The sequence below is a fragment of the Eurosta solidaginis genome, chromosome 1, assembly GCF_040869045.1.
Source record: "Eurosta solidaginis isolate ZX-2024a chromosome 1, ASM4086904v1, whole genome shotgun sequence".
NCBI lineage: Eukaryota > Metazoa > Arthropoda > Insecta > Diptera > Tephritidae > Eurosta > Eurosta solidaginis.
The window spans coordinates 326,703,341-326,718,877 of NC_090319.1; the positions used below are offsets into that span (position 1 = coordinate 326,703,341).

The window sequence follows — 15,537 nt, forward strand, 5'->3', positions numbered from 1 at the left end:
TGACAGGAGGTAGTGCCAGTACCCTAGCGGTTCAAGGAGCTAAGAATATTCCTGCGGTAGGCAGGTGACTAAAAGTCCACAGGCCGAAAAGTTCGTTAAGTAAAAAAAAAATCGTTCCAGAACAAGTCAGGTTCCAGAAGGTTCCAATACCGACGTTTTTTGCGGCTACAACAACGTGGTGTCAACCCAACGTATTCCATTGTAAGTTCAGATCCCGCGAAAATTATTAAAGCCCTGCCTGCAACCGTCCTCCCTCAATATTGAATTCGTTTTACGAAAAGTTCCTCTGATTCCAATCAAGCCACTGCACTCCCGCAAAAGCTCCTTAAAAGTGTCTGAAGTTCCCTACTCACGAGGATTGCCACATTATCAGCATAAACCAGTCGGCTCTCTAGATCTTCAAGTAGATAGTTTACGACCATATTTAAGAGAAGGGGGAACTGAACACCGCCTGCATTGTACCCTTGCACAGCGTTCTCTGACGAAAACTAAAAATAAGGTTAGTAGCAAACAAACGACGAAGCTGTAATTTTTCAAAGATATTCCCACATTTTCGTTGACCGAGAATCAAGAGAAGGGAGAATAAATTACAGAAATTATCTCGTTTTTAATTTTGGTTGGAATCCTCTGTGTATAAACGAAGTATACCTCATTTTTTCTGTGATGTCCACTTCTCATATAAGCCGCCAGCTGTGCAATAAACAAACTGACGATTTTGACATGCTTGTCAAATATACATATGTTCATATTTGCGTGTAACGATATACACGATATCTGTGCCTATTCTACACCATTGTCTTTCTAAATTGTTGATATCGCCACCGCATCTCGATGAGCTCATAAGTACGCTTGTGATATATTTTTGTGTAGTTCGGGGCATATTTGGTAGCAAACAAATAAAGAAAAACCAAATAAAGCAATAGTACTTATATTGTACTTACCGTAGACCACTGACTGAAATCTAACTAGTCCAGAAAAGTTCGAACATGGAATACAAATCCAATATTTTTGAAAAATAACAAGGAGATACAATTTTTTAAGTACTTCTTTTATATAAATGGACCAGAAGAAATGAAAAATGTTTCTTTAAACAAAGCCATAATCTTGTTGAACTTTCATATTCACATTCTAATAATAATTTTATGAGGAACAAGTGCAATAAACAGACTTTCGATCACTGCCTCACATAAAAGGGTTTTTTATACTGAATATTACAACAAAATATAGCCGTAACCTATGTTCAAAGTTTAAGGTTCCTCGCTTATCTGGAAATCACGCAAAAACCGATCACAAAATTATAAATCTCGTATGAATTTGCAATTATCTCGAGTCGTGTGCCACCTAGCAGCATTTTTTCTCTATTTGTTGCTTTGGACACAGTCGTTGTAAACTTGTGTTAGGTTTCATGTTTCTAGTTCAATGAGTAGTTATTTTAAAATCGATCGCAAGATTCCAGAATTCTAAATAGACTTTTCAATACCTCTGAATTTTTCCATTCCTGCCCCATTTATAAAACTCTTTTATCGTAAATATTACAACCTTAGAGAACGAAGCTTCGTTCAAAGTTTCAGGTCCCTGGAATGTCGGTAAGTTCTTAAAAACTCTAGTTTCAAGTTCAGCTAATTTTTTCTAACTATCACTATCCCTGGACCACCAATTGAATATTTTTTTCCTTAACGTTGCTTTGTAATGAGGTTCTGAAGTATGTTCTTAATTTCAAGAATCAAGCTCTACTGGAAGTTACTCATATGGCGGTCACAAGATTCCACATGTTGTTGTTGTTGTAGTAATAAGGTTATTCCCCGAAGGCTTTGGGGAGTGTTATCAATGCGATGGTCCTTTGTCGGATACAGATCCGGCACACTCCGGTAACACAGCACCATTAAGATGCCAGCCCGACCATCTCGGGAACGATTTATATGGCCACATTCAGGCCATCCCTCCCTCCCCATCCCAAGTTCCATGAGGAGCTTGGGGTCGCCAAAGCCTCGTCTATTAGCGAAACAGGATTCGCCGCGGATAGGTGAGGTTAACAATTGGGTTTGGAGAAGCTATATCTTGCGTTGGCAACCTGAAGGGTTGCGCTACACAGCCCCTTGAATCTGGTATTTTAGTCGCCTCGCCGGTATTCTGACCCCCTAACCCGCTGGGGACGAGATTCCACATATTGTAAATGAGCTTTCTTAATATCTCTGAACATCTCGATACCTGCACTATTCAGACAAATATTTTTTATCTTAAATATTCCAACCTAATAGATTCTTCCAAAGTTTCGTTCAAAGTATCAGGTCTCTGTGTAATCGGGAGTTTTCCTAAAACTCTAAAGCAAAATTTCGACGTTCAGACAATTTTCTTGAATTTTTACGATCCTTGGATCACCTACAGAAAATTTTTTTTCCTGATTTTGCATTGTCATGGAGTTCTGAAATAAGTTCTTAGTTTTAAAAGTCTAGATCTACGGGAAGTTAGTCAAATAGTGGTTGCAAGATCATATGTTATAAATGTATTTTCTAAGTATATCTAAATATCTCGATCCGTGTCCATTATAGAAAACTGTTTTATTCTAAATATTATATCGTAATAAAGCCTAAACTTTCTTTCAAAGTTTCAGGTGACTGGGTTATTGGGACGTGCAAAACTTCCAAGTTCGGTAGATTTTTTGAATTTTCACGATACCTGTAACAACTAACGAAAAATTGTTTCCCTATTGTTACATTGTCATGGGGTTCTGCAATATGTTCTTAGTTTCAACAATCCAGCTCTACGGGATGTTGCACAAATAGCGGTCGCCAGACTCAACATTTAATAAATGGACCTTCTAAATATCTTGATCCCTGTACCATTTAAAGAACTCGTTTATCCCAAATATTGCAACGTAGTAAAGCCCGAAGCAATGTTAAAAGTTTAAGGTCACCTGGCTATCGGCAAGCTCCTTCTAGCTCAAAAGCAAAATTTCTAAGCTCTGCTGTTTTTTTTAAGTTAGCAAAGTTTTGTTTCCCTTATGAAAAATTGTCATCGAGTTCCGATCTGTGTCCCAAGTTTCAAAAGTCTTGATCTCCAGGAAATAAGTCAAAAAGTGATTGTAAAATTCTCTAATCTAATCTTGTATTGAAATTGGCGGAAGAACATCAAACGAAGCTAATATAAAGTAGAAAATGTAAGGCCGAGCTTCTCTTCCAATTTATGTCGTACTCCTTTTAAATTTTTCCTGTAAATTGGCGGGACTTTTAACGGCATCTGCAAGGCAGATGAGTTTCCACTGAGATGCTTTCCATGGCAGATATACATACACTCGGAGTGCTTTCCAAATCACTGCTAAGGCGCGACTCCGTTTAGAAAAACTTTCTTCTAATTGAAAAAACTTGTTTCTAAAATTTTTATGTTGCTTTGCCCTGGCCGGAACCCAGGATCTTTGGTGTGGTAGGTGGAGTACGCTCCTCCTTTGTATTGCGCTGACCAGTTCTCCAATTTTGAACAACTTTTCGAAATATTTCATACCGTGTGCTGACTTACTAGGTAGTTGAGTTTGAAATTCTTATTAGCACTAGTTGTGAAGGAGTAGTATACTAGTTGCAGCTTTTACTCCAGGGATTTAGGTATGTTTGCACTGCAGTATTAAAATCACATTCCAATGAACTTGTCTCATTCTCTATCTCATTAAAATTGCTCACAAGTACTGAATGTCCAACATTGCAAATGTCAAGCATACTAGGGAATGAACTGACGAGCACTAGCACTTGAATTTACGAATACACCAAACTGCACAACGTCTTTGCAAATATGCAAAGCGCGAATTTCTGTAATTTTCTTCCTACTGCCTCGGCAATAAAATTGCAAGCATAGCTAATTTTAGATGTCTTAGCACTTCCACGTATGTGATTACTTTTGTTTGGGTACACATTTGTAAATTATAGTATCTTAGGCCTACTATTTTGTTGGCAATGGCAATCCACCGTATGCTGGTGGAGGCTGGTGACTAGAAAGGTTGGTGATGACTGTTGCTCTACAAAATGCAATAAATATTAACATATCTTCAAATATGTAGTCAAATGGCAGATAGAAAAGATTGCCTCGTATGCATATAAGGATCCATTGTAGATATTTTATTTATTTCACTTGACTTGTAAGCAACAAAAGCAAATTGAAATCTAGGTGATGCTGTCACATGTGCAAATACTCAGAATAGTGGCCCTTTGCGGGATCATATTCAATAGGATAAAATGACTGGCTACATACCTTTCAATTATTTGTGCTGGGTTGTGTCATTTTTACAGTTTTTATTGCATTTTTGTCTGTTTATTGTTTCATGCGGCTTGTATTTTGTAAAATATAAATAAATATAGGAATCTGCATAGGAAAAAATTCGTAAATATGGATGGTCGGCAAGAAGTGATGCTAGAAAAATCGGGTTGGCTACCCTTAAATTAACAGACATTCGCTAAAATTGATCGCATTATGGTAAATTGAACGGGGTGTTTTGTTAAGAGATCAAATTTGTTTGATTATTTCAGCAGAAGAAAAACTATTGGGCTCACGTTAACAATATTCTGTAAAAATTACAGATTCTCAATCAATCTAACTGATTTTTCTGCTAAAGGAACTAATTTCAAGCATCAGCTTATTTTGAAGATAAACTTACACTCACGGCGCTAACTACTTTGTCCTTAAGATCATGTTGTCATAGAAATCTCTGTCGTATCAACAACCTGCATTGTTATTCTAATATTGAAAGAGATCTGTTATTTTAACAGATACAATTGTGCAAATTCATCAGCTAATTTTAAGGAGAAACTTGCGCTCAAGGTGCTCACTACTTTGACTGCTTCAGAACTCACTGTCTTATCAAAAGCATTCACTTTTATTCTAACTTTGACGACAATCTGTTATTTTAACAGTTTTCATTGGTATTCTGAGAGCCAATGCTTGCGTACGATGAACATTTTTTTATTAATTTGACAATTCAGAATGAACAATTTGGCCAAAGTCGATTCAACGGCTATTTGCGATGGATAAAAATTGACAGAATTTTCGGTTGAAATTATTATTATTGTAATTATTGTTAATTTAACGGAGTTTTTTGCAGTACATCAAATTTAGTTACTAATTACAACAGAAAAAAGCTATTAGGCTAATGTGAACCATAATATGTAAAAATTACAGATTCTCAATCAGTCTTACTAATAACTGTTAAAAAACCGATTTCATTGGTCTTTTCAACAGCGCAAAACTGTCAATATAACGCGAATACATCAGCTAATTTGAAAGACAAACTTACACTCACGGTGCGCACTACTTGGTTCTTTTGACCATGGTGCCTCAAAAATGACACAGCCTCCGATATTATTGTAATGTTGACAGAAATATGTGGTTGGAACAGTTTTCAGTCGTACTCCTAAAGTGTCAGTAACAATTAGTAAGTTGAAAAAGCGTTGCCTTACATATTATGTCTCTTTGTTGATTTTACTATTGAAACTAACAATTCAGAATTAATAGTTTGCGCGCAGTTGATTCAAGAGTTATTTGCGATGAATAAAAATTTACGAAAATTCGGTTGAATTGACCTGTGATTCGGTAAATTTGGCCAGCTCTTTTCATATAGTGTAGAAAGCGTTGCAAAGATTTGTAGTGGTCATAAGGCCAATTGATCCAATGACCATGTGATGTGGTACTAAAGTCAATTAACCACTGACCTTATATGACTGCATCGTTTAGTCCACGTGTTCCTGGGACCAAGACGTACGAAAAATGTTAGATACATTTTTGGATTTCTTGGAGTTTCATACAACTTTTTCGAGAAATTGGTGGTCAAAACTCTTATGTTAACGCGTTGATATCCATCACGGTCGATTGCGTGTTTCCTTTATAGAAAGGTAGGATATGACTCATTGGAAAGACATGAGCTTCGCCTTTGTTTCTAAAGCTAAACATTTACGGAAAAATTGCTCAAAAAATCCCCTCACCTCGGCTGTCGTTACGAAAAGGCCCAATATCAGATTTATTTCTCAAAAACGAACTGTTTCATGAAACCCCTTTCTAACAGCAAAATGTATTGAATTTATGCTCAGATGGGGCGTTTTTGAAACATGGGCTGGGATAGGCCATTTCCTACAATTATTCTGAGAAAGGGCGATTTCGAAACGGCTGCCGAGGTCTTATGATAACAGATTTATCTAGAAATATTTATCTATCCTAAAACTTATTGATATATGTATTGAATGGATGTGATTATGCATATATTTCAAAACTATTTTAATCTAGATTGATATCTTTATTAATGATTGTCATCGATTGTTGCTTTCTTTTTCGTTTCAGGTCTTTTTCGGCAAATTAGCTTTGGTTGTGATAAATTCGAATGCAACTAACAATATTTCAAAAAAATTACATAAGTGGTGAAAGAGGAGTTCAAACCGCATTAAAACCCGAACCCCTTTGCATGCATGTGTGAGTAAGCAATAGTAAAGCTGTAAAAAATCGATAGTGAAAAATTTGAAAATCAAATCTAAACGAGCTAATCAATGCTTATAATAGCCAAATTATTTATTCCGTAAATCCATTCACAGCAGCTTAAAGAGCTCAATTTTTTTTTGTTTTCCTTGTCTATTATAAATTTTTAATTATTTTGGCAGTCTTTTGTATTGTGCTACTTGAAATTTAAATGAATAGGTTGTGTAAATGAAAGAAAACGAAGGCGAAATGAAAAAATATTGGGCAGTGAATGTTGTTATAAGAACAACAACGATACAAATGAGGCAACTAACAAATGAAGCAACAAGAAAAGCCAAAAGAGTCAGCTGAAGCATGCCAGCAATTGCACCAAAAGCAACTCTATATATATATATAAATTTTTTCTTCTTCATATATCTATACATATGTACATACGTATGTTAAACAATGTACAATATTGTCTTGCGTGCATGTTTGAATGCCCAATCTATGTCTATTTGACTTGTGCACACTTTCCCAGCGATTAAACGTTTTACCATTGCAGCAAGTGCGCGCCCCCACTTCATTTACACAGCGTAGAGTCAGCGCATTTGCATTTTCATTGGCAATACAAGCACCAAGCAATCACTGCTGCTGCCCACACACTAAACCACTGCTTTTGTTATGCATAAAGGGTGTTTCATTTGAAAGTGTCAAAATTTCCTAGAAACGAAATGAGAAGGGAAAGTTTATTTTCCCTTTTCCCTCCTACGCGTTTCGATGCCCTCATGTCTTTCTCAGATAGTCTGATAATTTCATTTTAAAAAACAATTAATTAACAACAAACATAGATGCAATTAAATACAATGAAATAGGACACTTACATTATTCATTTAAAAAAATGTATATATTTGAGTTAATTTTTATATTGTTGGTACTGTGTTTTAAGTAAAATCAAAATTTGCACAAAATTCAAATTTATTTAGAAGTGTTTTCTCATGTAGGCGTAAGGACTTATAAGTCTAATAATAAGAATATTTTTAGTGAACAAAATTTGTGTTTATATGGCAGATAAATTTTAAAGCTTACAGCCACATCCACATCCCGACAGCTTCTGCGAAGGGAGCTTGTTGGTGGAGTAGCGGAATGAAGTGTGATGAAACCTGTACAAACTCTCACGCAGATTTGTTTATCGTTAGAAGGAAGCTAATTTCTTTACTATCCGAACATGGCCATAAGACATCACAAACGTCCCCGGTTAGTCCACAGCAAGCGTGTTGCCTTAATGTGATATTCCAGCAGCGGTCGTACGGAGCTGGCCGCCTCGTATCCTGGTCATCTCATTCGGAATTTATCCCTTTAATATAACTGTGCGCAAGGACCCAGAAATGAGAGATATTGAGATGTTGTATGGACGCCAGCGAGGCTTAACACCTTCGTACGATATCCGGCTTTACCAAGTTGGACTCTAATGATTTTAAGGCGGCTCGGTTGTCAACAAAGATCTTTACATTGGTGTTTGAGACCGTGCTGTACTGGCCCAGTTTTGCTGCTCTCTCTCTATGGCTTAGATCTCCGCCTGGAAAACAACGACTGATTTATCTTCAGATACCTTGGGTACAGTCAAGCCGCACCTAATTTTTTTCATTTTCGAGCAGTCTGTGTGGATTTTAATGCCCCTTCTTCTAGGACTTCCTGCAAATCCTCCCTGGAAGGATATCTTAAGTTCTATACCTGGACGTCAACAATTACCATGATATAGTTCGTATGGGACAGAAGCTCCGTTACGATTTCGGTTAGTCGTTCCCTTGACTTGTCATCTAATAGCGTTGCATGCACAAGCCCTTTTGCAGGCGTACTATACTATCCGATCTTTCCTTGATCTCACTTCAACTTTACTTTTCAGCTTAACAGACATTTACCGTTGTGCATTTTAGCCTCGACGGAATTCTTATTCTTTTTTGTTTTTTGTGAACAGAACACGGAGAGAAACGGACTGATCCCGAAAATTATCCAGAAATGATGCCGGAAAGTTCCTCAAATGATCTCTTAATAGTCCCGAAATGACCCTGAAGGGATCCCCGACGGATCCCGGAAACTATCTAGAAATTATGCCGGAAAGGTTCCCAAATGATCCCCAAATAGTGCCGAAATGACCATGACGAGATCCCGGACGGATCCCGAAAACCATCCAGAAATGATGGCGAAAGGGCCCCAAATGATCCCGCATTAGTGGCGAAAAAGTCCTGAAATGACCCCGACGGGATCCCGGACGAATTTCGAAAACCATCCAGAAATGATGCCGAAAGGGAACCCAAATGATCCCGAAAAACTCCCGAAATGACCCCGACGGGATCCCGAACGTATATCGAAAACAACCCAGAAATGATGCCGGAAAGGTCCTCAAATGATCCCTTAATAGTCCCGAAATGACCCTGAAGGGATCCCGACGGATCCCGGAAGCTATCCAGAAATGTTGCCGGATAGGTTCCCAAATAGTGCCGAAATGACCATAACGAGATCACGGACAGATCCCGAAAACCATTCAGAAATGATGGCGAAAGGGCTCCCAAATGATCCCGTATTAGTGGTGAAAAAGCCCTGAAATTAATCCGACGGGATCCCGGACGAATCCCGAAAACCATCCAGAAATGATACCGGAAGGGAACCCAAATGATCCCGAAAAACTCCCGAAATGACCCGACGGGATCCCGAACGTATACCGAAAATAATCCAGAAATGATGCCGGAAAGGTCCTCAAATGATCCCTTAATAGTCCCGAAATGACCCTGAAGGGATCCCCGACGGATCTCGGAAACTCTCCAGAAATTATGCCGGAAAGGTTCCCAAATGATCCCCAAATAGTGCCGAAATGACCATGACGAGATCCCGGACGGATCCCGAAAACCATCCAGAAATGATGCCGGAAGGGATCCCAAATGATTCCGAAAAAGTCCCGCAATGATTCCGATGGGATCCCGAACGGACACCGAATATCATCCAGAAGTGATCCCGGAAAGGTCCTCAAATGATCACCTAATAGTCCCGAAATGACCCTTAAGGGATCCTAGACGGATCCCGTAAACCATCCAGAAATTATCCCGATATAGTCCCGAAGAAGTCCGGAAATAACCCTAACGGGATCCCGGACAGATCCCGAAATCCATCCAGAAATGATCTTGGGAGGGACCCCAAATGATTCCGAAAAAGTCCCGCAATGATTCCGACGGGATCCTGAACGGATACCGAAAACCATCCAGAAGTGATGCCGGAAAGGTCCTCAAATGATCACCTAGTAGTCCCAAAATGACCCTGACGGCATCCCGGACTGATCCCGAAATCCATCCAGAAATGATCTTGGGAAGGTCCCAAAATGATCCCGAAATAGTCTCGGAAAAGTCCAGAAATTACCCTGACGGGTTCCCGGACGAATCCTGAAAACCATCCTTAAATGATCCCGAAAAAGTGCCGAAATGACCCTGACGGGACCCCGAAAGGATCCCGAAAACTATCCAGAAATGATGCCGGAAAGGTCCTCAAATGATCTCCTAATAGTTGCGAAAAGAACCTGACGGGATCCCGAACGGATCCCGACAACTATCTAGAAATGAATGCCCGCAAATGATCCCGTATTAGTCGAGAAAAACTCCCGAAATGACCCCGAGGGGATGCCGGACGAATCCCAAAAACCATCCAGAAATGATGCCGGTAGGTATCCCAAATGATCCCGAAATAGTCCCGAAATGACCTCGTCGGCATTCCGGACGGATCCCGAAAATTATTCAGAAATGATGCCGGAAAGGTCCCCAAATGATCCCCTAATAGTCCCGAAATTACCCTGATGGGATCCCGGACGGATCCCGAAAACCATCCAGAAATGATGCCGAAAGGGTTCCCAAATGATCCCGTATTAGTCGCGAAAAAGTCCCGAAATGACCCCGACGGGATCCCCGACGGGATCCCGGACGGATCCCGAAAACCATCCAGAAATGATGCCGGAAGAGCCCCCAAATGATCCCGAAAAAGTCCCCAAATTACCCTGACGAGATCCTAGACGGATCCCGAAAACCATCCAGAAATGATGCCGAAAGGGTCCCCAAATGATCCCGTATTAGTCGCGAAAAAGTCCCGAAATAACCCCGACGGGATGCCGGACGAATCCCGAAGACCATCCAGAAATGATGCCTAAAGGGACTCAAAATAACCCCGAAAAAGTCCCGTAATGATCCCGGAAACCATCAAGAATTTATCTCTCGAAGGTACGCAAATGATCCCGAAAGTACCCCGACGGGATCCCGGACGGATCCCGAAAACCATCCAGAAATGATGCCGGAAGGGTCCCCAAATGATCGCGAAATAGTCCCGAAATGATTCCGGAATAGTCCCGAAAATGTCTCAAAATAACCCCGACGGGATCCCGGACGGATCCCGAAAACTATACAGAAATGATCCCGGAAGGGTCCCAAAATGATCCCGAAATAGTCCCGAAAAAGTCCCGAAATTACCCCGGCGGGATCCCGGACCGATCCCGAAAACATCCAGAAATTATCCCGAAAGGGGTTGGGAGGGCGGAGTGTTTCACTGCTTACTTTGTAAGTCCTCGACTTATTTGACCCCTTGAGTATGTGATATTGGTGAAGGCCAATTTACCTCCAGAGCGTTTTGTCCTGCCCATTGCGAAATGTCGCAAAGTGCCCTTTCCATGAGCTCGCTAATCGTTGGCAGGAGGTTACCTGTGATCAGAAACACTAAGCCATCATTAACTACCAGTAGAAAATTCTTAGAAACTATTGAGATGCTAGATAGGCAACACTTCTCTAATCGCGAAAAACTAGTCACTGCCTAAATGGACAAATTTATCTTGGGCTATATTCGTAAAAACCAATAACTCTTTGCCATTGGTCTTGCCATGTCTTCTTCGGAAGCCCCAAGTATTCAGAGAATCTATCTAAGCCCTCGGCAAAATCGGGCCCATTTTTTGGCCGGGTATATGCAACTCATCGTCAGCTGTGGCTTATCTTGCCGATTATAGGTTCGACCGTTTAGGGTGCATCTTGTCAAGGAGTTTTCAGCCAGGGCTTATTTTCAATTTAAAAGCACTTTTACGTTTAGAGTACGAAATTCAACGAGCAATTTGATCTGATTCACTACGATTCGAAACTCTATAAGTACTTTTGACGAATCATGTAATACATATTTTCTAGGCTTTTTTTGAAATATGAAGATCATAGGCTGCGGCAATAGTGCAATGGCAGCGTGCCCGCCTACTATACCATAGAGCTTCGATCAAGCCCAGGAAAATTCAACATCATTTTCTTTTATGAGCTTGTATCGATATGTAAATGGCTATATAGCCAAGTTAAAAACGTCGTAAGTGGTCATATTGTCAATTGACTTTATGGCCGTGTTGAGTTGTTAGAGATGAGATACAGATTTACCTTCTAATTTTCAGAAAAAATAGCTTTCGTAACCACAAATAACAGTTATGTCTTAGAGCATTGTTAGGGAACCAAATGTTCGGACATGAAACATTTAATGGCATCGGAATGATATTACAATTTTAGAGTTTTTGACAAATGCGACCTCTTAATGAAACGCCCTTTTACATGCGATACACTAACAATCGACAGTTGTAATGCTCATTTTTTACAAGCAATTATTGCAATTGCTGTCGCCTGCTCCACCATGTTGACTGCCCACAACCCGATTATTTACGTCTTTATTCCCGATTTTTTTTTCTCCATTTAAGATTTAAAATTCTTTTTTTTTTTTTATATCACTTCGCGTTTTGTTGCTATTTAAGTAATTTGTGTGCTTTCTTCTGTTGGGTGAGCGGTCTAAAGTGGAAAAGCACAAATTTGAAAAACGAATAAAATCTACTTTCGTTGTTGCTTTCATCGATTTGAATTGGGAATCTCGAGTGCGTTACTTTGTGACTATTTTAGAGCTAAATCTATTGCGGTTGAAATCGAGCGATGCGGGGTGTATGCGTGTTGACACCAAGAGCTTAGCGTAGCCAAATTTGATTAAATAATTATAAATATGTTTTTTTTCTTTCTCCTTTCAATAATGAAATAAAGGCAAATTTTTGGAAATTGCTTTGGGTATTTAAAAATTTTTCAAAAATTCTAAAATCCAAGTGTTTGTCAAGTGTTTGCTGAGTGATTTTGAAGTTTGTGTGGAAAAGGCAACAGCAGCTGGATAGAGTGGATGTGCTTAATTGTGTCACTTAATGAGATTTTCTTAAATTGAAAAATTAACTACATAAGTAGTTTATATGAAAAATATTTAAATATTAACAAAGTATATTTATTACAAATTTGAAAAGTTCAAATTAAATTTTGTAAAGAAATTAGAACAACGACAACAAAACAAAAATTCGTGGCAACAAGTTGTACACCTTCGGAACGATGGAGGGCGGCTACGTCAATGAAGGTGAGTTCACAATATTACATCATATTATGCAAAGCAGAAATATCTAGATACTAAAGATATGTATATTCTTTGTTTAGAGTGTGTAGATGATATGCATATATTTAGATAGATTTTCATGTATATATTTCTCTCAAACAGATATTTATTGTCTGAATATTACAATTTCTTTTTAAGCTATTGCATAGATTTTATCGCGGACTTGGCGACTAAATCAAAAAAACCGTAACGGATATTTGTCAAAAAAGGTTCGAAAAGCTTCGGTGTTAGCAACAGCTCAAATACGTAAAATTGGATCTCTATCATAAAGTTAAAGTTGAAGTTAAAGTTAAAGTTAAAGTTAAAGTTAAAGTTAAAGTTAAAGTTAAAGTTAAAGTTAAAGTTAGAGTTAAAGTTAAAATTAAAGTTAAAGTTAAAGTTTAAGACAAAACATGAATTACTATCAAAGAAAACAAAATGTTGCATAAATATTATAATTGCATAAGTTGATAATATGCAATAGCTTTACCGCGGCAGTTCCCGAGTGCCACACGTCCTTTTTATTCTAATCAACATTCTAATCAAATTGTATACGTGGCTAATTTTCAAATACACTGATATTTCAAGTTTTGTGGGTATATTGAGAGAGCGATGTGCTTTGGGGTATTTAGGGAACTCGCTCTACGCTCATCAATTAACTACAAAAAAGTTGATAACCATGAAAACCAGGGACACATTTTAATATATATTTTTTTTATCGAAAAAGTCCGGGTCAAAAATTGTCCTATGTGAAAGTTCATAGGATCCCTAAGACACCCGGGATATCATGTCAAGACGAATCATGCATCGATTTTATTTTAGGGAGTTATTTAAAAAATCACAAAAAAAGGACTTTTATTTTATTAGTGCGAAAATAAAAGTTAAATCCGGACTTTTATCTCTTAAGGACAGAATAAAAGTCCGGGCCTATAACTATTGAATTGCTCATTCAAATAAAACAAATTTTTTATCAATAGATTCTTCTAAATTTCTAGATTTGAAATCTACATATATGGTAATTTAAAAGTTTTAGAAATTTATCATAGAAAAACTAAAACCAACTCTTGTAGTTTATACACTTATACTTTTCCATGGTAAACTTGCACTTGTTTTCTCATCATGGTTTGATCCGATTGAGATTTGCTGTATTTAACTTTTATTTACGGAGTCATGAACGTCCAGAAATAATTTTTTCTATAGGCACTTTATTTAAAAAAAAAACATTTTGGGTGCCTGGTTATAACATTTGCTATTGTATAGCGCATTGCTTTGCCTGCAGTCTGACTGAGCGAGAGTCTCCACACTTGAGTAGTTCTATACATCTCTTGTTTCGATCAGCACTTCCTCGTTATCTTAAACAAGCAGATTATACAGACGTTGTTCTGCCCTAATTTTGGTTTACCGGCACGTGTTAAGATGAGCGATCCCTCTCTCTCATCCCATTACGCTTTCCCTTTTCCCATCCCCTCGCTGTCTCCATCTCCCTCTAGCTACCTCTTCTTCTCCCTCTCTCGCTCCCTCCATCATCGTCTTACTATTTTTGTGTCTTCTTCTTTCTACTTCCCTAATTTTTCCTTTCTTTGCGCTGCACAACGCCTTGGACCAATTCGGTATTTTAGTGGCCTCTTACGACAGGCATACCTGCCGCGGGTATATTCTAAGCCCCCTAACCAACGGCGGGGAACAATTGTCTTTGAAAACGTGATTTTTCAATGGACCACAGTCACAGTCGTATTGTGTTAACATTATTTGGTATGAATTTTACATTTGCTTAAGTAACGTGAGAACTACAACAATTGTTTGAGTTATTTTAAGTAATATATACATATATATCAAGTCGGTTACAAGATCGTCGAAATTTCTGGTAAAATTGACATCGCATGCTCCTCAAGCTTATTTAATGTGAGCAACGACTCGTTGTCTGTGACCCTATAAATGTAATTGGTGGCCCTTTGATACACCGGGCCCATCACTACACAGTCACCAAGTGCAACAGGCATTTTTTGTTGTTGTAGGCTCTTATTTGTTCCTTCCATTTAATCTGCTTCTGAAATTTAATCTTATTCTACACCGAAAGAAGTGACGCTAGTAAAATCTACAAATCGGGGTTGTTGTTCTTGGGTTGTTCTTGAAAACAATATTCGGTGAAACTGATTGAATTATGATTTCGAGTTTTTTGTCAACAAATACGTTTAGTGATTTCAACAGAAGAGAAGCTGTTAGTCTCAAGTTTAGAATATTTTGTAAAAATTACAGATTCTCAATCAATTTAGCTCGTTTTTCTGTTAAGAGACTTGTTTTCATTGGTAATTACAACTTTGAAAAGCTTGTACTCACGGCGTTCACTACTTTGTTCGTAAGATCATGGTTCCACAGAAATTGATTCTTCTTCTTTTTCTTGTAGCGATAAAGCCAGTCTGCGAAGTATGATTTTAATAATCGGGGATTGCCCATATTGCTTTTCTAAATGTATGAAAACATTTATTTGAAGCAATTTCTTAATTTTATAATTTATTTAATAATTTGGGAAAAATTTAAACAACGTGACATCACAGGACGGACAAGGCGACAGCTGTTTCGATTATACCTTGTAAATCTCTTCAAAGCCTGGGAAGGTTTTTAGGAGATTTATCGATGTTGATGGTCGTTTGCCAGTTATTGATC

At 38.3% G+C, this 15,537-nt stretch overlaps 1 protein-coding gene across 1 annotated transcript in view; it reads left to right on the forward strand.

Moving 5' to 3' along the window:
- LOC137240877 (aminopeptidase N) overlaps positions 1–15,537 on the forward strand; it is a 309,531-nt gene that overhangs the window by 59,327 nt on the left and 234,667 nt on the right. Inside the window, 2 exon segments of the mRNA XM_067767799.1 lie at positions 6,313–6,441; positions 12,504–12,858. Coding sequence (XP_067623900.1) covers positions 12,834–12,858 — 25 coding nt within the window. The 5' untranslated portion in view covers positions 6,313–6,441; positions 12,504–12,833.